The sequence below is a fragment of the Maylandia zebra genome, linkage group LG12 (genome assembly GCF_041146795.1).
Source record: "Maylandia zebra isolate NMK-2024a linkage group LG12, Mzebra_GT3a, whole genome shotgun sequence".
Taxonomy (NCBI): Eukaryota; Metazoa; Chordata; class Actinopteri; order Cichliformes; family Cichlidae; genus Maylandia; species Maylandia zebra.
In genome coordinates this window covers 7,952,635-7,976,171 of record NC_135178.1, presented here as the reverse complement: position 1 = coordinate 7,976,171, position 23,537 = coordinate 7,952,635, and the positions used below count along the sequence as shown (strand labels likewise).

The 23,537-nt window shown below is 39.9% G+C and overlaps 1 protein-coding gene and 1 long non-coding RNA gene across 2 annotated transcripts; both read left to right on the top strand.

Annotated features, from left to right (window-relative positions):
* Positions 1-8,413: 8,413 nt before the first annotated feature.
* On the top strand, positions 8,414-10,241 carry LOC112433476 (uncharacterized). Its single transcript, XR_003023530.2, has 5 exons — positions 8,414-8,806; positions 8,897-9,010; positions 9,100-9,210; positions 9,326-9,417; positions 9,573-10,241. It is a non-coding gene; the product is annotated as an uncharacterized LOC112433476 (long non-coding RNA).
* Positions 10,242-14,555: 4,314 nt separating this feature from the next.
* LOC112433478 (ATP-dependent RNA helicase DDX54-like) lies at positions 14,556-16,874 on the top strand. Its single transcript, XM_076890646.1, has 6 exons — positions 14,556-14,760; positions 15,289-15,437; positions 15,528-15,641; positions 15,731-15,841; positions 15,965-16,056; positions 16,212-16,874. Exons 1-5 carry the CDS (start codon positions 14,710-14,712, stop codon positions 15,975-15,977), a joined length of 438 nt encoding a protein of 145 aa, XP_076746761.1. The 5' UTR covers positions 14,556-14,709; the 3' UTR covers positions 15,978-16,056; positions 16,212-16,874.
* The last annotated feature ends 6,663 nt before the right edge of the window (positions 16,875-23,537 follow it).

The window sequence follows — 23,537 nt, the reverse complement described above, 5'->3', positions numbered from 1 at the left end:
AATGCACAGGGAACTCTTAGGGCTGAAAAAGGGATGCCGGAGAACCTCCGAGGGTGTTATCCGCTGGTGTGCATCCAAGGCCAACATCTGTTTAATTAAGCTGACAAATAAGCGTTGGCCAGCTTCTGGTCCTCGTCTAAACATTATTATTTGTTCAAGGTCATCCAGACGCGTCAGTTTTATGCATCTTGTCTCCAGGGACTCATATCCTGTCTCATACTGAAATTGTAGGTCAGTCTTAAATGTCCAGCGCTGTTGCTTGTCTTTGTCTTCAATGAAATAGTCTTCAGTGTAGACGCCAGAGTCTAGAACATGATCTGGTGGCTGACCCTGAGTCTCTATGATGAATTTCAAAACATCATAGTCTTCATTTCCAGGGTAGAGTGGCAGTCCTGTAGCAAGCTCCACAGCTACCAGCCCCAGAGACCACATGTCAATTGCTTCATTGTAAGGAAGGCCAAGCATAACCTCAGGTGCACAATAACCAACCGTCCCCACACGGTCACCAGGCATCACTGCAGACGCAGGACATGCGAGGCCAAAGTCTATAAGTTTGACTTTGATGGGAGACTCATGGCGGTTTACAACCATGATGTTTCCAGGTTTGAGGTCAGCGTGCACCATTCCCACAGAACCCAGGTGGGACAGAGCATTTGTCAGTTGACCTAAAATTGGCCTGACTTCGCTTATGGGGAGACAGTGGTTTTTCCGGTCCCATATGTAGTCCCTCAGGCATTGATCAAGGAGTTCAAATTTCAGGCAAACCCGCTCTCCGTCGTGAAAAAAGCCGTTCCATTGAACAATGTTGGCGGCATCTGAATCCAACCTTCGCAGCTGCTCCAGGATGAAAATTTCCAATTTCGCCTGTTGCAGAATATCAGGGCGGCTCTTGTTCACTTTAATAGCCACAGCTCGGTTAGTCATGGTATCACGACATTTGGCTACAATACCAAAGCCCCCTTCTCCAAGGAAAGCCTCTACCTTGTAGTGCTTTCCCAAAATGCTCCCTTTAACTAATCCAAGCTCATTTGAGCTGAAGGATGGGTGAGCTGACATGGTGAAATGTGTCGGCTTGGTCGGTGAATTGCTAAGTAAAATTCTCTCAAAACTCTCCAAAAAGGGTTTGCTTGCTGTCAGGTCAAGGTCCGTTGAGCATTAAAGTTTAACAGAGCAAAGCTCCTACTTAAGGGTTTTTTCTCTCAGCAAGATGATGACATAACAAAGGATCTATGTCATCATCTTGTGATGTCACAAGATGTCACCTTTTTTCACAAGATGCATTCCATTTGGATCAAAGGCATTCTATTTTTTCAGTTGAAACACTAAAAAAAAACAATGTTTCAACAGGCCAGGCTGCATTTTCTGCTGCGACATCTCAACAGGAGATAATAAGATAAAGACAAGGAAGACTGGTGATCTATCCATATCAGCAACATCGGCAGGTTTCTAGTGCAGGAAGTAATAAATTCAGCCCTCGTGTTTGCACTACAGGTTGCTTTCATGAGTATTTCTGTTTTTGTGGTGGGGGAATTTTTCCTCGTTCCAACGATGTAAACAAAAACATTAATTGTGCTTTCCGCAATGACTAGTAATCATTTTGTCCTACTGTTCATTTACAGAACAGGAAAGGTTTTGTTTGGTTATGATTGTTTTGCAAGAAATGCTTCAATCACAGTGGGGTAGTCTTGATTAAAATGTTATATGAGAACTGTGGCACCATGTGTGACCAGATATTGGCATGTAGTCGTCGCCAGACTGTCATCAAAAGTGTGAAGTTTGGGACAGACTGGACAAAATACATTTTTAGAGATGAAAATCTTATGTCCAGTGATAAATGATCAAAATTCCACCACAAACATGGCTTTGACGAAGATGTCCCTTTCTGAAGTAACCCCAAAAAGTTCCTGAAGTAACCAAATGGAATTTAACCAGTGACCTCTCACTTTGCAGGCGAATGTGTAAACCAGCGATGCCTGGAAAACACTAAAACTGTGCCAAAATGTCATTTTACATTCAAAATGGCGGACTTCCAGACTTCCTCTTTGGATTGGGTTCACTGAATCTGTGTGTAATAAATGTCATACACGTATTTCAAGCTGTAAATAAGTTGTTAGAAGTTCTTTAAAATTTCTTAAGTGGTGCTGTAGATCCATTTCCGCAGTGCCAGTCACTTTTTTAAAAAAGTACATTTTGACCTGATGTGAAGAATGCAAAAAATGTCATTAGTTTGGAAGCATGTTTGGTATATGATATACTTGCCTGACTAATAATAATTTATTATTACTATTACTACTGTTGTTGTTGTTGTACAATGGAGCCTTTCCCCTGTGAATGACCAGCTCCCAGCTAAAATGTGTATTTTGTGCCATTTATAAGGTCAGTGCTTTATCATACCTTAAACTGTGCAGGGTAAAAGCCTCAGTTGCTGGGAAAAGCACAGGTGTATTAGAGTTTTTCTGAATTGCTAAAACACTAAACCCCATTGTAAAAACTAAACTGTCAACTATGAAAACTCTTTCATCAAATCAGTCCCACTGTTGCCAAAATCTTAAACACTATTCAAAGCTCAGTCTCCCATTTAGCAAAACTCTAAACACAAAACACACTTAGCAGTGTGGTGCACCTGTTGTCGTGTGAAGGCTGTGTGCAGTAGTGATGTCTCCTGTGTGTCGAAGCTTTGAAGCGTGTGTCGGGTAATCTCGTGGTAGTTTTGTAAAGCGCGTATCGAGGCTTGCTTTGATTACGTATGCAGTGATGTTCGAGGCCTCGCGGGCAGTCCGTACCACGTGACTGATTCAGGAACTGGCTCGCCGGTTTGCACCAGATTCTAAATAAATTGGGCAGCAAAACACAGCTGATTCCCCGTCACATTGTGTTGTGGAATTGGATTACGTCCCAGTTACATACTTACTTGAACATTTCTCCTTCGATGGAACCAGCAAGGAAGAGAATATTTGTCTGACAACATTTAATCTCATCTCTCCTAATAAAGTATGCACACAGTAATAAATATCACAAATGATAAGTACCATAATATAAATCAACAACACCACAGATCTTATAATCTGATTTCTGTCTTTTAGTTTATTACAGTTTTTTCTGAATGCCTAAGCACATTTTTTGTAACTATTGGCTAATTTTGCAAAACTCTTCACACAAATAAGAAAACCTGTCACCCAATAATCAAAACATTGTAGTTCTCTTGCAAAAGCAAACACAGCTAGATTAACTCTTCACACCTTCGTAAAAATGGTGTTTCCGTATCAAACAGTACACACAAGCCATCATCTACTAAGCACACAATGCGCCAACTGCACACTGATGGTATGAATACAAAACACATCTGGCTTTTGCTTTCTCTGTGCACAAGGTAGGCTATGTCAGTTTGAGCTCATACTTCTGTCATAGATCCATAAGCATAGAGGGATCCAAACTTCAAGTACTGGTGTACTTGAAACACATCAAAACAAACACAAGTGTTCATTTCCAAGTATAGGATTATTTGCAATCGCCATAATGACTATATGGGTTACTTGGTCTGCAGTGAACATGCTTCCTCTGCCCCCAGCATCTGGTCATCTAGCAATTCTGTAAAGTAACAATTTCAGTATTTTTACATCAATGGTATTGGTGTGTTTCTCATTGGCATATGGCAGTGCTACAAATCTTTGTGCGAAGTGACTGTACTAACCGATTCTCATTTCAAGATGTCCTTATGGTACTTGCTACAGTGTAGCGGCTCGAGTTAGGCTGGACCCGTTGGCCAGCTACCCTCAGGGTCATTCCACGGTTGATTACATGGTTGATTACATGGTCCACTATTGTCATCAGCAATTCTATTTCTTACTCTTCCTACCCTTCCTCTCCCCCCTCCTCATCTTCCTCTCCCCCCTCCTCGTCTTCCTCTTGCTCCTCCTTGTCCTTGTCGTCCTCTTCATCCTACTTCTTCACCTCCACGTCCTCTTCCTCGGCCTCCTCTACTTCTCACTCTTTCTGCTCCCTCCATTGTACTCCGCACACACAGCTTACCTGTATTATAGTGCTTAGGCTGATTGCAAAGTGAACTAATTATCTAAAAAAGTTTTCACATGTGAAAGTGTGCCAGACAGTTGGCAAATTAGTGTTAATGATAGCCATACATGTGTATACTTTTGCTAGGAGTGTGTTGGAAATTTGGTAATTGAGTGTTGTGCAGTGAATTGTGCCTACCGTTTTGCAAAGTGTGTGTTACAAAATTGCAAACTGCAAAGCAGTTTATGTGCTTTTAGTTTTGCAAACTCAGTGAGTGGTTTTGCTATAAGTCTGAATAGTTTTAGAGATTGTGCTACAGGAATCACAGTTAGGGTTTAAGCATTCAGAAAAAACTGTAGTTTTTGAACGCTCAAAATAAGCGTCACACTTGCGGAAGCCGATATACCCGCCGAAACGCCGTGCATTTATCGAGACTTTCAACCCCAGGTAGGCTAATTATCAATCTTCGGATCCACATTATGTCAGCAGCTCCATCGTGAACTATGTTAAAAACAAACACCGCTCACGCCTCACAGATGACAGCTTACAGTCCTGCGTAAAGATGAAAGTGACTTCATACAGCTCCGATTTGCAGACGCTGTGCGCAGAGATTCAGGAGCAGAAGTCCCATTGTAAACATATCACGGCAGACCCAACGATGTTTCCATGAACACGCTTTACAGCTTCTCTTTATTGACCACTTTTCACACACGGTTGCTGTATGCATACAGCCGGTGTTAAAGCTCACAGCCCGACACATACCAACACAACAGCATAGAGAGCACAGACGTTAAGGCGCCGAGGCGTGATCGCGGGTGCCGCTCAGGTGCGTCCGCCTCCCCTGCAGCGGCGCTGCAGACCACGCCCCGCCACACACATTAACCAGGTAAAATACATATTGTCAGGGTTCCTGGGTCGGTGACCCAGTGTTTTCAGTTTTGTTCATGTTCATATATATATATATAGCATATAGTAAACAATGAATCTGTAAACGACAGCTGTTGACATTTTTTAAAAATGAATGAAAAAGCATATTTAAATAATCAACATACATGATTTAAATATAAACACACACGTGACAAGAGACAGAACGTGTAGAAGATATATGCAGAAAGAGCTTTCAGTGGTCAGCTGATAACATGATATCTAAAAAATACATAGCTCATTTTCCTGTCTGTTAGTTGGACATGCTAACCTGTTAACAAGCTCCTATATTCACCCATACAGTTTGTAGATCATTTTGCTAAAATAGGTAAAATCTCCACTCTTTCAGGGCACTAATAGGCTAAAGGCATATTACAAAAGGTCATTCATGTATTCACAGATTCTCTGTAGTTATTCTGCTGCTCATTCACCTGTAAAAACCACACCAATCATTATTTCAACAGCCTTTTTATTTTGGAACAAAAGCATTTGACGATATGACTTACAGGACGTTACCAAATTCATGAAGCTATATTTGTGAGTTTATTTATCAATATCAGTTTAATGTAAACAGACTGATGTAGTAATAGACAGTAAAATGTTGGTGCGTGTGTAATATATGAGCGTTTATGTTTCTCTACATGGGTAAAAGTACTCCATGTCGCCCTCTGGTGGTAGCAACCAACTATGAAAAGAATGGATGTTGGATCTTAACTAAATGATAAAAAGTTTTATTACTTTGTATTACTTTCTTTAGTTTGGTAAAATTTACAGTTTTAATCCCGTAAGAAAATAAATCACTATCATAGAGAGGGATATTAGTAATTCGTTTGTTAATAACACTTTGTTTGTGTTTGCTAATGTTTCGACAGGAAAATGGTTTTCTACAAAGTTGTTTCATGTACAGAGTAACACACACACACACACACACACACACACACACACACACACACACACACACACACACACACACACACACGTATGACTTTGCCGGTTTCAGCTGAAACAATTTCAGTGTTTCAAACCATGTTCCAGGATTTTTCCTTCACCATTTATGAGGTTTCAAGAAGAAGATAAATGACAGATATGAATGTTTGAAAAAGTTATAGATGAAAAGATGAAAAATACTCAAAGGATAAATTCAATTGGTTTATTGTTTTATGAATAAGTTGAAAAAGAAAAAGTTAAACAAGTAAATAATGAAACAAGGTAAAATGAAGTAAGAACAAAACGTCAACAAGTAAATAATGAAACAAGGTAAAATGAAGTAAGAACAAAACGTCAACAAGTAAATAATGAAACAAGGTAAAATGAAGTAAGAACAAAACGTTAACAAGTAAATAATGAAACAAGGTAAAATGAAGTAAGAACAAAACGTTAAGTAAATAATGAAACAAGGTAGAGGAGAGAAAACCCCAACAATCCCCTCTGAGCACGCACTAGGCGACAGTGGGGAGGAAAAACTGCCTTTAAACGGGCAGAAACCTCCGGCAGAACCAGGCTCAGGAGGGGACAGTCAACTGCCGGGACTGGTTGGGGAGGTGAACAGAGGTGGAGCAAGACGAGGCTACACCTGCTGAGGAAGCAGTAGAGTTCCTCCTCCAGGGCCAGCGGAAGCGTTTGTTCTTCTTTTTCATGCAGTTTTCTACAAGAGCTTTTTTTTCCAGGATGAGGGTTCTCAACTCATCGATGGTTTCTTTGTTTTGTTTCTCAAGCTTCTTGCACGTTTTCTCCACCTCTTCCAACGTTGCTTGTTTTTCTTCAAGCTTTTCCCTGAGCTCTTTGGATGTTTCCTCCTGCATTATCTTGTCCTTGTGCATGTCTGCGTTTCTTTGTTGTACTTCTTTGTACATGTCTTGTAGCTCCTCATTTCTTTTGTGGATATCTTGGAGCGTACGCTGCAGGTCGTCATGTATGTTGTCTTGTTCTTGCTTTTGCGCCTGCATTTCAGTGTGTTTGCGCTTCAAGTTGTTGTATTCCAACAATATCCCCTTAGTGAGCTCGGAGTTGTTTCTCGCCATTTGCTCCATCCTTTTCTGCATGTGCGAGCATTGTTTGTCCAGTTTTTCTTTTTCCCCTTCTAGTTGCTTTTTCTCGTGAAGAAGGTCTTTATTTTGGCGCAGAGTATCATCCACCTTCTCTTTCAGCATTCTGTATTTTTCCTCCGTGACTTTGAGTTTGTGCTCCATGTCTCTTTGCTTTTTCTCCTGTTCTTCCTTCTGTTGGAGGATTTCTTCATTTTTTTTCACAGCTTCATCGAAGTTTGTTTGGAGCAGCCGATTCATTTGGTCCATATATTGGAGATCCCATTCTGTCTTCTCAACAGTAGCTTTGCTGTCTTTAAGCTGGTTGGACATCTCCTTTAGTTCCACGCTCTTTTGCTTGTTTTCCTTAATTAGGAAGACAATCTGCTCTCGGGCTTGTCCAAACTTGATTCCCCAACCCTCATTAATAATATTTATGTCGGGCTGGCGTTTTTGTCTTTCTTCCAGGTTCTTATTTTGCGCTTCCATCTGTCTACACTTCTCCTCCAGTTGAAGTTTCTCTTCTTCAATCTGTTGAATTTTATTCTGGAGATGGTAGTTTTCCTTCTTACTGTCATGTAATGCCCTTTGGACGGCTAAGAGGTCATTTGGGGAAATTGGCCGGCCACGACAGGAAGGAGAAGCGGCGTAATCTTTTTGCCTTGGTTGGTGTCTTGTTGGATACATGTTGAAGGTTGTACACGACAACTCTGAAAAGGTTTCCAAAAGTTTCTGTGGTGAACGTGTGAAGGCTGCAAACACAAATGCTGCGAAGACACGAACTAAAAAACTGCTGTGTGTCACCCCTGTTTAAGGAAAAACTTCAAAGGATCGTGTAGTGACATCATAACTCCGTGAGCCAATGAGATTGTCATGTGACATTTTGGAATGGGGATATTTTTTTTTAAACCGTTTTCAAATTTAACTTAATATTTGACTGTTTCTTAACTGACCTGTTTAGCTGATTAAGAAATGAATTGAAACGAGCATCACTAACGTTATATAACAGACAACAGAAAAAAAACAGTTTTTTTTCTAAGTAATAGAGGTATAATACATTTTTTAAATTTTTTTTTAAATTATCCTACTTTTTATAAGAGGGAACATTATTTAAAGAATATGTATTTAATTGGAAAACTCTCTATTCGTCTAAAGGCTATAACAAGAAAGGTGAGCTTCCTGCTCAAAAATGAAATGACCAAAATAAATGGAGCATTTCTCTGCAATTACAAACTCTGTGTAAACAATCTTGGTTTCAAAATAAGGCTAATGCTGGTGAGATGTCATCACAGGTGTAAATATTACTGCAGATGTTACTATGTCAAAGTTCCACAACTGTCTTATGTTTATTTATGTAGGCAAGACCTACTTTTCACTTTTTTGCTTTGCTATATGTTCTTGAGTGTATTAGTTTGCCAGCAGCACGAACATGTACTAGTGTCAATAATAATAGTACGGTGGATTAGAAAACCTGCTCACAAGTTGAATAAACACCCAGGATTGTTTCATCATTTTCATTCAAAACCAATATTTGAGTCAAAATGAGAAAGTTGTTTGTGCTGTCTGATGAAGAAGAAGCAAAATAAAGTGCAGTTTTGATGTAGATGATGTTGTATACAAACTAGAAGAGGAAGATAGTAGGATCTCTGTATCATGCTTTGTCACTTTGTACCATGTAATTCTTTCTATTTCCACCAGGGGGTGTTTTCAGAGGTGGTAGGTGGTAAAAGAAGAGGTCAGCAGGAAGATGGCGAAGAGTGACCAAAGACCAAGAAAAAGAGGCAGTCAGGGAAAGATGAAGAGTATTATATCCCTTACAGACCTAAAGACTTTGACTCTGAGAGAGGGTGAGGCATTAAACTGTTGCATCTGTTTCTTTAAAAAATGTGAATGGCTTTGTGTTTTATGCTGTTTTGTCCTGTGTTATGCGTCGACAGGTTGAGTCTCGGTGGAGAGGGCAGTGCTTTTGAACAGCAGGCCTCTTCAGCTGTCCTTGATCTCATGGGAGATGAAGGCGATCGCCTTAACCAGCAGAAGAAAATGATGAAATGGTACAAATTTCCCTATGTTTGACTCAGTATCCACCAAATGGTCATTTCAAACTATAATTTAAAGTCTTTTTTCCCCCTTCTTTTTTTAGGGACCGTAAGAGGAAGCGTTTTGTGAGAGAAACGGGAAAAGAAGACCAGAAGAAGAAGATCAAAACAGACAGCGGTCAGGTTATCAGTAACAAGAAGAACAGGAAGAACTTGTATCCTTCCAACAAAAAGCTTCTCTGTGTGCTGCTCTCAATGACCCTCTTCTCTACTCCTATGACAATATTAAGCTGTACTGTGAAGATGTTGTATCACTTGACAACATGTCAGTTATGAGGAGTGAAGGAAAAAATACAAGATTGATGATACAGGATCTGGATCAGATGGAGAAACAGGCGGAGGAGGCAGGAAGCCAGCAAGAGGTAGGAAGGCATCAAAATGAATAGCACAAACATGTTAAATATAGAACATCAGCCACCATGTTTTAACTCAACTCTAAAGGTAAATACTTCAAGTCCCTCTTCCAGCCTTGCGAGCTATAACCTCCAACCTCTTTGTTGTGTCGTGCCTCTCCCAGGTCGTGGCCGTGGCCGACGAGGTCCAAACGTACAGAGCTCCGGTGACCACAAAGCACGCTCGGAGCTGAAAACAAAGGATCAGATCATGAAGCAGCGCAAGAAAAAGCAGAAGCACCAGTTCCTGCAGGGCGGGGGGATGAGGAAGCTCCGCTCCAAGAACAAAAAGTGGCTCGGAGAAGTTAAAAAGTCAGGTTTTGGAAGGGGTGGCCATAAGAAAGGCAAGCTGAGGAAGAAACTGGGAGGAGGACAGAGGGTTGATGGTGTGGAGGACATCAGGAGGAACTGGGTGATAAGCGTCAGAATCATCTGAGAACATCACCAAAGATTTTCCTGGCGCTTTGTGTGACTGTAGATTAAGGAGAAAATCATTTGTGAATCTTTACACTGCAGAAATGCACGTCACTTCTTCCTTGATGGCCTGCTGAACTCTGCGTTTGCCACAGAGTTATGTTTAATTATGATCCACTAACCTGGATTTACTACTTGTAAGCATGTTGGCAGTCTAATAAAAGTGTTTTGGAGTACTGAAATATGTCTTATCAAAATGGTAAAATACAGATATTAAATATTGTGTGCTTAATTTGCAGTTAGTTTCAAAAATCGTCTCGCCCATCTTTTCTTAAAATAAGAGGTGCTCTATAAAAATGACATTAAATTCTGTAAACGTGCTCTATTTGCAATTATTTATCATTACTGTTGTCCAAGTGGTCTCATTTCAAAGTTGAAAGCGAGCATCGGAACGGGCAAGAAAGGCGACTTTTAATTGACTTTGAATGTGTTGTGGTTACTGATATCAGATGGGCTGGGTTGAGAAACTGGCTTAGAATTCCTCTTGCCTTCAGCATGGCCACGCCCCTCTGACTTCTGCAATCAACAAGGCATTTTTACCCAGGGAAATGTTTATTTCGCTTTTCAGTTTGGACTGTTCTCTGTAAATTCCTGAGAAAATTTGAGAAGATCAGGAGTGTCTGAAAAACGTAAAACAGCCCATCTGTCACCAACAGCAATGCTGCCTTCAAAGTCACTTAAATCACCCTTTTTTTTCTGGCATGTGATTGGCTGATTAGATATTTGCATTCACAAGCAGCTGAATAGGTTAGTGCAGGGGTCAGCAACCTGCGGCTCTTTAGTCCTTTTAGTGCGGCTCTGCGTGGTTTGGGAAAATAAATTATTTTTTTAAGTAATTAGCTGAAGTGTATTTTATTTATGTTAGTTCTTTTTTAACTTGTAGTTCTAAATTGGAAGATTACTGTGATATTGAAATGAAATATAAATATAAAATTATATTCTATTAGTTTTTGAACGCTCAAAATAAGCGTCACACTTGCGGAAGCCGATATACCCGCCGAAACGCCGTGCATTTATCGAGACTTTCAACCCCAGGTAGGCTAATTATCAATCTTCGGATCCACATTATGTCAGCAGCTCCACCGTGAACTATGTTAAAAACAAACACCGCTCACGCCTCACAGATGACAGCTTACAGTCCTGCATAAAGATGAAAGTGACTTCATACAGCTCCGATTTGCAGACGCTGTGCGCAGAGATTCAGGAGCAGAAGTCCCATTGTAAACATATCACGGCAGACCCAACGATGTTTCCATGAACACGCTTTACAGCTTCTCTTTATTGACCACTTTTCACACACGGTTGCTGTATGCATACAGCCGGTGTTAAAGCTCACAGCCCGACACATACCAACACAACAGCATAGAGAGCACAGACGTTAAGGCGCCGAGGCGTGATCGCGGGTGCCGCTCAGGTGCGTCCGCCTCCCCTGCAGCGGCGCTGCAGACCACGCCCCGCCACACACATTAACCAGGTAAAATACATATTGTCAGGGTTCCTGGGTCGGTGACCCAGTGTTTTCAGTTTTGTTCATGTTCATATATATATATATATATATAGCATATAGTAAACAATGAATCTGTAAACGACAGCTGTTGACATTTTTTAAAAATGAATGAAAAAGCATATTTAAATAATCAACATACATGATTTAAATATAAACACACACGTGACAAGAGACAGAACGTGTAGAAGATATATGCAGAAAGAGCTTTCAGTGGTCAGCTGATAACATGATATCTAAAAAATACATAGCTCATTTTCCTGTCTGTTAGTTGGACATGCTAACCTGTTAACAAGCTCCTATATTCACCCATACAGTTTGTAGATCATTTTGCTAAAATAGGTAAAATCTCCACTCTTTCAGGGCACTAATAGGCTAAAGGCATATTACAAAAGGTCATTCATGTATTCACAGATTCTCTGTAGTTATTCTGCTGCTCATTCACCTGTAAAAACCACACCAATCATTATTTCAACAGCCTTTTTATTTTGGAACAAAAGCATTTGACGATATGACTTACAGGACGTTACCAAATTCATGAAGCTATATTTGTGAGTTTATTTATCAATATCAGTTTAATGTAAACAGACTGATGTAGTAATAGACAGTAAAATGTTGGTGCGTGTGTAATATATGAGCGTTTATGTTTCTCTACATGGGTAAAAGTACTCCATGTCGCCCTCTGGTGGTAGCAACCAACTATGAAAAGAATGGATGTTGGATCTTAACTAAATGATAAAAAGTTTTATTACTTTGTATTACTTTCTTTAGTTTGGTAAAATTTACAGTTTTAATCCCGTAAAAAAATAAATCACTATCATAGAGAGGGATATTAGTAATTCGTTTGTTAATAACACTTTGTTTGTGTTTGCTAATGTTTCGACAGGAAAATGGTTTTCTACAAAGTTGTTTCATGTACAGAGTAACACACACACACACACACACACACACACACACACACACACACACACACACACACGTATGACTTTGCCGGTTTCAGCTGAAACAATTTCAGTGTTTCAAACCATGTTCCAGGATTTTTCCTTCAGCATTTATGAGGTTTCAAGAAGAAGATAAACGACAGATATGAATGTTTGAAAAAGTTATAGATGAAAAGATGAAAAATACTCAAAGGATAAATTCAATTGGTTTATTTTTTTATGAATAAGTTGAAAAAGAAAAAGTTAAACAAGTAAATAATGAAACAAGGTAAAATGAAGTAAGAACAAAACGTCAACAAGTAAATAATGAAACAAGGTAAAATGAAGTAAGAACAAAACGTTAACAAGTAAATAATGAAACAAGGTAAAATGAAGTAAGAACAAAACGTTAACAAGTAAATAATGAAACAAGGTAAAATGAAGTAAGAACAAAACGTTAACAAGTAAATAATGAAACAAGGTAAAATGAAGTAAGAACAAAACGTTAACAAGTAAATAATGAAACAAGGTAAAATGAAGTAAGAACAAAAAGTTAAGTAAATAATGAAACAAGGTAAAATGAAGTAAGAACAAAACGTTAAGTAAATAATGAAACAAGGTAGAGGAGAGAAAACCCCAACAATCCCCTCTGAGCACGCACTAGGCGACAGTGGGGAGGAAAAACTGCCTTTAAACGGGCAGAAACCTCCGGCAGAACCAGGCTCAGGAGGGGACAGTCAACTGCCGGGACTGGTTGGGGAGGTGAACAGAGGTGGAGCAAGACGAGGCTACACCTGCTGAGGAAGCAGTAGAGTTCCTCCTCCAGGGCCAGCGGAAGCGTTTGTTCTTCTTTTTCATGCAGTTTTCTACAAGAGCTTTTTTTTCCAGGATGAGGGTTCTCAACTCATCGATGGTTTCTTTGTTTTGTTTCTCAAGCTTCTTGCACGTTTTCTCCACCTCTTCCAACGTTGCTTGTTTTTCTTCAAGCTTTTCCCTGAGCTCTTTGGATGTTTCCTCCTGCATTATCTTGTCCTTGTGCATGTCTGCGTTTCTTTGTTGTACTTCTTTGTACATGTCTTGTAGCTCCTCATTTCTTTTGTGGATATCTTGGAGCGTACGCTGCAGGTCGTCATGTATGTTGTCTTGTTCTTGCTTTTGCGCCTGCATTTCAGTGTGTTTGCGCTTCAAGTTGTTGTATTCCAACAATATCCCCTTAGTGAGCTCGGAGTTGTTTCTCGCCATTTGCTCCATCCTTTTCTGCATGTGCGAGCATTGTTTGTCCAGTTTTTCTTTTTCCCCTTCTAGTTGCTTTTTCTCGTGAAGAAGGTCTTTATTTTGGCGCAGAGTATCATCCACCTTCTCTTTCAGCATTCTGTATTTTTCCTCCGTGACTTTGAGTTTGTGCTCCATGTCTCTTTGCTTTTTCTCCTGTTCTTCCTTCTGTTGGAGGATTTCTTCATTTTTTTTCACAGCTTCATCGAAGTTTGTTTGGAGCAGCCGATTCATTTGGTCCATATATTGGAGATCCCATTCTGTCTTCTCAACAGTAGCTTTGCTGTCTTTAAGCTGGTTGGACATCTCCTTTAGTTCCACGCTCTTTTGCTTGTTTTCCTTAATTAGGAAGACAACCTGCTCTCGGGCTTGTCCAAACTTGATTCCCCAACCCTCATTAATAATATTTATGTCGGGCTGGCGTTTTTGTCTTTCTTCCAGGTTCTTATTTTGCGCTTCCATCTGTCTACACTTCTCCTCCAGTTGAAGTTTCTCTTCTTCAATCTGTTGAATTTTATTCTGGAGATGGTAGTTTTCCTTCTTACTGTCATGTAATGCCCTTTGGACGGCTAAGAGGTCATTTGGGGAAATTGGCCGGCCACGACAGGAAGGAGAAGCGGCGTAATCTTTTTGCCTTGGTTGGTGTCTTGTTGGATACATGTTGAAGGTTGTACACGACAACTCTGAAAAGGTTTCCAAAAGTTTCTGTGGTGAACGTGTGAAGGCTGCAAACACAAATGCTGCGAAGACACGAACTAAAAAACTGCTGTGTGTCACCCCTGTTTAAGGAAAAACTTCAAAGGATCGTGTAGTGACATCATAACTCCGTGAGCCAATGAGATTGTCATGTGACATTTTGGAATGGGGATATTTTTTTTTAAACCGTTTTCAAATTTAACTTAATATTTGACTGTTTCTTAACTGACCTGTTTAGCTGATTAAGAAATGAATTGAAACGAGCATCACTAACGTTATATAACAGACAACAGAAAAAAAACAGTTTTTTTTCTAAGTAATAGAGGTATAATACATTTTTTAAATTTTTTTTTAAATTATCCTACTTTTTATAAGAGGGAACATTATTTAAAGAATATGTATTTAATTGGAAAACTCTCTATTCGTCTAAAGGCTATAACAAGAAAGGTGAGCTTCCTGCTCAAAAATGAAATGACCAAAATAAATGGAGCATTTCTCTGCAATTACAAACTCTGTGTAAACAATCTTGGTTTCAAAATAAGGCTAATGCTGGTGAGATGTCATCACAGGTGTAAATATTACTGCAGATGTTACTATGTCAAAGTTTCACAACTGTCTTATGTTTATTTATGTAGGCAAGACCTACTTTTCACTTTTTTGCTTTGCTATATGTTCTTGAGTGTATTAGTTTGCCAGCAGCACGAACATGTACTAGTGTCAATAATAATAGTACGGTGGATTAGAAAACCTGCTCACAAGTTGAATAAACATCCAGGATTGTTTCATCATTTTCATTCAAAACCAATATTTGAGTCAAAATGAGAAAGTTGTTTGTGCTGTCTGATGAAGAAGAAGCAAAATAAAGTGCAGTTTTGATGTAGATGATGTTGTATACAAACTAGAAGAGGAAGATAGTAGGATCTCTGTATCATGCTTTGTCACTTTGTACCATGTAATTCTTTCTATTTCCACCAGGGGGTGTTTTCAGAGGTGGTAGGTGGTAAAAGAAGAGGTCAGCAGGAAGATGGCGAAGAGCGACCAAAGACCAAGAAAAAGAGGCAGTCAGGCAAAGATGAAGAGTATTATATCCCTTACAGACCTAAAGACTTTGACTCTGAGAGAGGGTGAGGCATTAAACTGTTGCATCTGTTTCTTTAAAAAATGTGAATGGCTTTGTGTTTTATGCTGTTTTGTCCTGTGTTATGCGTCGACAGGTTGAGTCTCGGTGGAGAGGGCAGTGCTTTTGAACAGCAGGCCTCTTCAGCTGTCCTTGATCTCATGGGAGATGAAGGCGATCGCCTTAACCAGCAGAAGAAAATGATGAAATGGTACAAATTTCCCTATGTTTGACTCAGTATCCACCAAATGGTCATTTCAAACTATAATTTAAAGTCTTTTTTCCCCCTTCTTTTTTTAGGGACCGTAAGAGGAAGCGTTTTGTGAGAGAAACGGGAAAAGAAGACCAGAAGAAGAAGATCAAAACAGACAGCGGTCAGGTTATCAGTAACAAGAAGAACAGGAAGAACTTGTATCCTTCCAACAAAAAGCTTCTCTGTGTGCTGCTCTCAATGACCCTCTTCTCTACTCCTATGACAATATTAAGCTGTACTGTGAAGATGTTGTATCACTTGACAACATGTCCACATGTCAGTTATGAGGAGTGAAGGAAAAAATACAAGATTGATGATACAGGATCTGGATCAGATGGAGAAACAGGCGGAGGAGGCAGAAAGCCAGCAAGAGGTAGGAAGGCATCAAAATGAATAGCACAAACATGTTAAATATAGAACATCAGCCACCATGTTTTAACTCAACTCTAAAGGTAAATACTTCAAGTCCCTCTTCCAGCCTTGCGAGCTATAACCTCCAACCTCTTTGTTGTGTCGTGCCTCTCCCAGGTCGTGGCCGTGGCCGACGAGGTCCAAACGTACAGAGCTCCGGTGACCACAAAGCACGCTCGGAGCTGAAAACAAAGGATCAGATCATGAAGCAGCGCAAGAAAAAGCAGAAGCACCAGTTCCTGCAGGGCGGGGGGATGAGGAAGCTCCGCTCCAAGAACAAAAAGTTAAAAGTTAAAAAGTCAGGTTTTGGAAGGGGTGGCCATAAGAAAGGCAAGCTGAGGAAGAAACTGGGAGGAGGACAGAGGGTTGATGGTGTGGAGGACATCACGAGGAACTGGGTGATAAGCGTCAGAATCATCTGAGAACATCACCAAAGATTTTCCTGGCGCTTTGTGTGACTGTAGATTAAGGAGAAAATCATTTGTGAATCTTTACACTGCAGAAATGCACGTCACTTCTTCCTTGATGGCCTGCTGAACTCTGCGTTTGCCACAGAGTTATGTTTAATTATGATCCACTAACCTGGATTTACTACTTGTAAGCATGTTGGCAGTCTAATAAAAGTGTTTTGGAGTACTGAAATATGTCTTATCAAAATGGTAAAATACAGATATTAAATATTGTGTGCTTAATTTGCAGTTAGTTTCAAAAATCGTCTCGCCCATCTTTTCTTAAAATAAGAGGTGCTCTATAAAAATGACATTAAATTCTGTAAACGTGCTCTATTTGCAATTATTTATCATTACTGTTGTCCAAGTGGTCTCATTTCAAAGTTGAAAGCGAGCATCGGAACGGGCAAGAAAGGCGACTTTTAATTGACTTTGAATGTGTTGTGGTTACTGATATCAGATGGGCTGGGTTGAGAAACTGGCTTAGAATTCCTCTTGCCTTCAGCATGGCCACGCCCCTCTGACTTCTGCAATCAACAAGGCATTTTTACCCAGGGAAATGTTTATTTCGCTTTTCAGTTTGGACTGTTCTCTGTAAATTCCTGAGAAAATTTGAGAAGATCAGGAGTGTCTGAAAAACGTAAAACAGCCCATCTGTCACCAACAGCAATGCTGCCTTCAAAGTCACTTAAATCACCCTTTTTTTTTTTCTGGCATGTGATTGGCTGATTAGATATTTGCATTCACAAGCAGCTGAATAGGTTAGTGCAGGGGTCAGCAACCTGCGGCTCTTTAGTCCTTTTAGTGCGGCTCTGCGTGGTTTGGGAAAATAAATTATTTTTTTAAGTAATTAGCTGAAGTGTATTTTATTTATGTTAGTTCTTTTTTAACTTGTAGTTCTAAATTGGAAGATTACTGTGATATTGAAATATAAATATAAAATTATATTCTATTACAGTTTTTTCTGAATGCCTAAGCACATTTTTTGTAACTATTGGCTAATTTTGCAAAACTCTTCACACAAATAAGAAAACCTGTCACCCAATAATCAAAACATTGTAGTTCTCTTGCAAAAGCAAACACAGCTAGATTAACTCTTCACACCTTCGTAAAAATGGTGTTTCCGTATCAAACAGTACACACAAGCCATCATCTACTAAGCACACAATGCGCCAACTGCACACTGATGGTATGAATACAAAACACATCTGGCTTTTGCTTTCTCTGTGCACAAGGTAGGCTATGTCAGTTTGAGCTCATACTTCTGTCATAGATCCATAAGCATAGAGGGATCCAAACTTCAAGTACTGGTGTACTTGAAACACATCAAAACAAACACAAGTGTTCATTTCCAAGTATAGGATTATTTGCAATCGCCATAATGACTATATGGGTTACTTGGTCTGCAGTGAACATGCTTCCTCTGCCCCCAGCATCTGGTCATCTAGCAATTCTGTAAAGTAACAATTTCAGTATTTTTACATCAATGGTATTGGTGTGTTTCTCATTGGCATATGGCAGTGCTACAAATCTTTGTGCGAAGTGACTGTACTAACCGATTCTCATTTCAAGATGTCCTTATGGTACTTGCTACAGTGTAGCGGCTCGAGTTAGGCTGGACCCGTTGGCCAGCTACCCTCAGGGTCATTCCACGGTTGATTACATGGTTGATTACATGGTCCACTATTGTCATCAGCAATTCTATTTCTTACTCTTCCTACCCTTCCTCTCCCCCCTCCTCATCTTCCTCTCCCCCCTCCTCGTCTTCCTCTTGCTCCTCCTTGTCCTTGTCGTCCTCTTCATCCTACTTCTTCACCTCCACGTCCTCTTCCTCGGCCTCCTCTACTTCTCACTCTTTCTGCTCCCTCCATTGTACTCCGCACACACAGCTTACCTGTATTATAGTGCTTAGGCTGATTGCAAAGTGAACTAATTATCTAAAAAAGTTTTCACATGTGAAAGTGTGCCAGACAGTTGGCAAATTAGTGTTAATGATAGCCATACATGTGTATACTTTTGCTAGGAGTGTGTTGGAAATTTGGTAATTGAATGTTGTGCAGTGAATTGTGCCTACCGTTTTGCAAAGTGTGTGTTACAAAATTGCAAACTGAGTGCAAAGCAGTTTATGTGCTTTTAGTTTTGCAAACTCAGTGAGTGGTTTTGCTATAAGTCTGAATAGTTTTAGAGATTGTGCTACAGGAATCACAGTTAGGGTTTAAGCATTCAGAAAAAACTGTAAGTTTAGAGGTTTACACATCACATCATTATAATCATTGAGCCTGTCTGACTTTAATCGTCCACTTGATGGCGCAGTAGAGCCAATGAATCGTCACAATGCTTCGAACCATGAGTCGACCAGTTGGATGGAAAGCTTCAGTTCATCACAAGGCTTCATCTCACCATCACTAATGAAAGCTCTTATAATTTGGCTGCTATTAGAGACCATTGATTTAGTCTCTCTTTGGTTACTACGTGGATCTTTTTTCAGACAAATTAATGAAAAAAAATATAATAAATGGAAAAACAGAGTACAAATGTGGACAGTTAACTGGATATTACAGCGCGATTTCAGTACATAAATACATAAATACAGGTCTGAGACGTAAGTGGTGCAATATTGATAGAGCTCACATGACTCCGTCCTGTTCGTATCCCAGAAATCCACCAGGATTTTAGTGCCTCATATACTGCACAGGTCATTGGCACACCTGAGATTCAGGACGACATGCTAAGCAGTGCTGTGTCACCATCAATAATACACCATATTAATGCAAGGTACAATTACAGCTGGGCTCCGCCACATTTTATTTTAACAGAGGAAATAAAATATGCAGAGCTAGCTGAGTTGGTTGAAATTCAGTTGCTACTTTAAGAGAATTTCATACAAGAATAATTGAAGATAAAATAGGTTATTAAAGCTGTCATCATTGCTTCAGTGCCATATTCTCTCTGCTGTAACTCCGATTTGAAGAGGGCTTGTTTAGGCAACAACTCAGAGCACTATACGATCACTGCCGGTCACTTAGGTGATTTGTTATAAATGTGAAAACAGCTATGCAGGTTTAATGCAAGGAAGTCTTTACTCAGTGTTTGGCATGGGTCCTAAATGAAGGAGGGGTAGTCTGTCAGTCACTGCATTCCTCACCTGCATGGGAAACTTCCCAAACTGGAAGTTATCAGAAACATTGGAGACAATACTGAATCCACCAGAGACAGCTGGGACAGATCCTAGTCATTACCATACAGAAAAGAACGGATTTATTTCAGTTCAGTTCAAATTAATAAGGTGAAGAAAAAACAGAGACTGCATCTTATGTGTTTTCTATTCTATTCTAGTAGTTTTAGAATCCAATAACTACACAAACAATCATGGCAGTGAGGTGTGGAGGGCCAGGAGTGACAAAATGAATGAATTAAATATGCCATTAATTATTGAATTAAATGTTTCATTATTTAATTAAATGCCCATTCACTTCACTAGTGTTTGTAGTTGTTGTTGAGAAATGCCCACTGAAAGAATGGCCACCAGGGCAAGTGCCTGTAATCGGATTACAGTAACACGTTACTTGTAACGCATTACTGCCCATCTCTGTTGAGAACAAATAATGTAAATGAATAATAGTGTTCAAATTGTTCGTTAAAACTCTGCATATCTCAGAAAAACTAAAAAAAAAATCAGCTTTCTTCACTCACTTCTTTACAATGCAGCCATTACAGTCTTCTTTGATTGGTCGCTGCAGGATTGCCATTCTTCTCATGTTTAGTTTTTTTTCCTATCAGTGCTTTAATTCTATGAAATAAATTTTTCAAAGTCACTTTTTGCTTTCACTAGCTTGTTTTTAGTGTCCCACTTTTGGATCTTCTGAACTCACTCTGATTAAAGTTGTCATTGTACTAATGTTATTCATGTGCAGCTGACTTCACAGCTGTGTGTGGGTTTTTTTTTTGCTTTTTTGCAACTTTTTGTGATATCTAAATGTTTAACCTGTTCAATAACATTATTACTATTCAGTGATTATTATATATGATTATCACTTGGCTACGTGAACATACATAAATCTGTTCAATCTCAGCGACACAAGCATGTCTTCATGCGCACACACAGTTTCTACTCCCATTCATTCAGGTTTATATTTACAACTTTTACAGGACGAATGGACAGCCATCACTTTAAGGAAAAACAAAGAGAGAGAGAGAGAGATTATAAGTTCAGGGCAGGTCAGTTTTTATAGAAATGCATAGATGTGTGTTGTACTTCCATCTGGCTTATTACTTTCTAATGCAGGGGAAAGACATTGGCAAAGAAACACCTACTACATAAATAGTTTGATTTGAAGTTGCTCTTTTGAGTCCTCTCTATTGACTCTGACATCCTGCTGTTAACAGTTTCATGGTATTGCTTTGTTTGCTTTAAACAAACCTCACAGGGTGGTAGAATATGTCTGCGGTGCAGAGGTCCTTGGATCGCCTCTCTGTTGTCTTTGTTGACAGCAATGAAGGTGGTGAAAGAACTGCTCACTCCTGATTGGACACTGAGCTGCACCACCTTCTCCTTCACTCCTCCATCTTGCTGTCCTCTGAGCTCTCTCTCCTTCATCTCCAGGGAACGAATCAGAGTGCAAGCACCCAACCTGTGGACTGTTAATCTGCAGACAAGGAAGAAAACATTTACAGTTCTAATGTTTCCTATTTTTGCTACATTAGTACATCACTGACTTTTCTGTTTTTCTGTGCTGAGGGTGCATTCTTTTTATATTAGAATTAGTAGAGTTACAGAGGGTATATAGAGTGTGAACATAAAATAAGAGCTTGATTAGGCTGTAGAAACGGATGAAAATCCAGTAAAGTGAAGAGTGTGTGTGTGTGTGTGTGTGTGTGTGTCTGGCAGGAAGTGAAGCAGGAAGTCTGAATATAGCTTGTGAGCTTGTGAGAGACGTTTCAAAAGGAAAACAGAGGAATTAGAGAGTGAAAGTGCTAAGAAATAGTAATGAAAATGATATTAAATAAATGTCTTAGTGTGTTAATACAGGTGCCCATGGACTTGGCTCAACCTCAGATGAGTACAGCAGCAAAATGATAGATTAACATAATTGGAACGACAAACAGGCCAGGCTTTGGCTGAAATTTTACAGCTTCACCTCTCATCCTGCCCTTATCCTGAGAAGAAGCTTAAAGGACAGTCAATCTCCTGATGAAGACAGAAAACAGACAGAACAACACCGTAGATTTGAAGAATTAACAGCAGGCAGAAGACAGTACAACTGACCTAAAACACTGAAGGGTCCAGCAGCATGTTTGTTAATGGAACATGTGCTCTGAATTACAAGCTGGAAAGAGTACCAGTGACATGACTGTGTGAAAGCACTGCATTGGACTGTCTGAGTTCATATTTGCCATGCTGGGAGTTAACCGCCAAGAAAAGACTGAAAAGATGAAGAGAGAATGAACAGAGAAGAAGAAACGGCTGATTTGGGCCTGTGTTTGATTTGGGAGGCCACACAGGAAGCTGTGAGAAGAGGGGACGAGGACCGGTGAGAGGTGAAGGCTGGACGTGTTCAAGTGAAAGTATAGGAAAATTGGGTTGAAAATTGAGGCTGAACTTGTGGGGTTTAGAAATGTCCAGAGCATCGCAACAGAAAGGTGAATTAAAAAAAAGAGAGAGAGCGGGATGAAGAAATAAATAAACTAATAATACATAAATGAATAGAAAAATCTTTTGTATATGGCGCGGTGCTGTGGGCACCTAAGTCTTTGATAGTGTAGAATTTTCAAGTCAATACCATGGTTGCATCTACTGAAAATCTCTGTGAAGCTTAAATCTCAATGACCTTGACTTCAAGGTCAGAGGTCAACTTTTCTGAAAATCAGAGGAGTTTCACATTCATAACACAGGTATGTCTACTAGGAGGCTGAAGGGTAGCTCTATATATTTATAAACAATCAAAAACAACAATTATTACGCAATTTATTTCCAATTTGTATGGAATTTATTTCTGTAAAGGTGGTGTTTTAGGTCTGATTGAAGGACTGATGTGATGGTAAGGTGTCCACTGCTGCGCTTTGAAGATTGGTAGGCTTTTTTTTTAAAATTTTCACAAGAATTGCTACTTCCCCTAGAGTTTTGGCCACTCCAACAATCAGAAGATTTCCCTATGAGCAAGCATTTAGCGACAGTGGGAAGGAAAAACTCCCTTTAAAAAGGAAGAAACCTTCAACAGAGCCAGGCTCAGGAAGGGACAGCCCTCTGCCACGACTGGTTGGGGTGGGGGGAGTGAAAATTTAAAAAAAAGAAGCCAAAGTGATCATTTTTGGAGCAGCTTAATTAATTTTTGCATTGTAATTTGCTGTTAATGTCATTTTCCAACCCCAGTTTGTATTTTTATCACTTTTGTCCAGGGTGGAAGATGCCATGCTGGAGACTGATTCAGTATGGTCTTTCAATGTTGATACATGGGAACCTTTTAGAGAGGCCAGGGCTGAAAAAGGGATGCCGGAGAACCTGAGAGGGTGTTATCCGCTGGTGTGCATCCAAGGCCAACATCTGTTTAATTAGGCTGACAAATAAGCGTTGGCCAGCTTCTGGTCCTCGTCTAAACATCATTAGCTGTTCAAGGTCATCCAGACGTGTAAGTATTATGTATCTTGTTTCCAGGGATTCATGTCCTGTCCCTGGAACAGAGTCTTTATATTGTTCTTCCGTCTTAAATGTCCAGCGCTGTTGCTTGTATTTGTCTCCAATGAAATAGTTTTCAGTGTACACGCCAGAGTCTAGCACATGATCTGGTGGCTGACCCTGAGTCTCTATGATGAATTTCAGATAATCATAGTCATTCTCCGAAGGGTAGAGTGGCACCCCTGTAGCAAGCTCCACAGCCACCAGCCCCAGAGACCACATGTCACTTGCTTCATTGTAAGGAAGGCCAAGCATAACCTCAGGTGCACAGTAACCAACCGTCCCCACAAAGTCACCAGGTATCACTGCAGACGCAGGACA

Bases quoted from the DNA above. Each gene is read 5' to 3' on its own strand.
- LOC112433478 (XM_076890646.1), top strand. From the start codon at position 14,710: ATGTATTTAATTGGAAAACTCTCTATTCGTCTAAAGGCTATAACAAGA. The intron at 14,761-15,288 runs GTGAGCTTCCTG...TATTTCCACCAG, and splicing joins TAAAGGCTATAACAAGAAAG to GGGGTGTTTTCAGAGGTGGT. The intron at 15,438-15,527 runs GTGAGGCATTAA...ATGCGTCGACAG, and splicing joins GACTTTGACTCTGAGAGAGG to GTTGAGTCTCGGTGGAGAGG.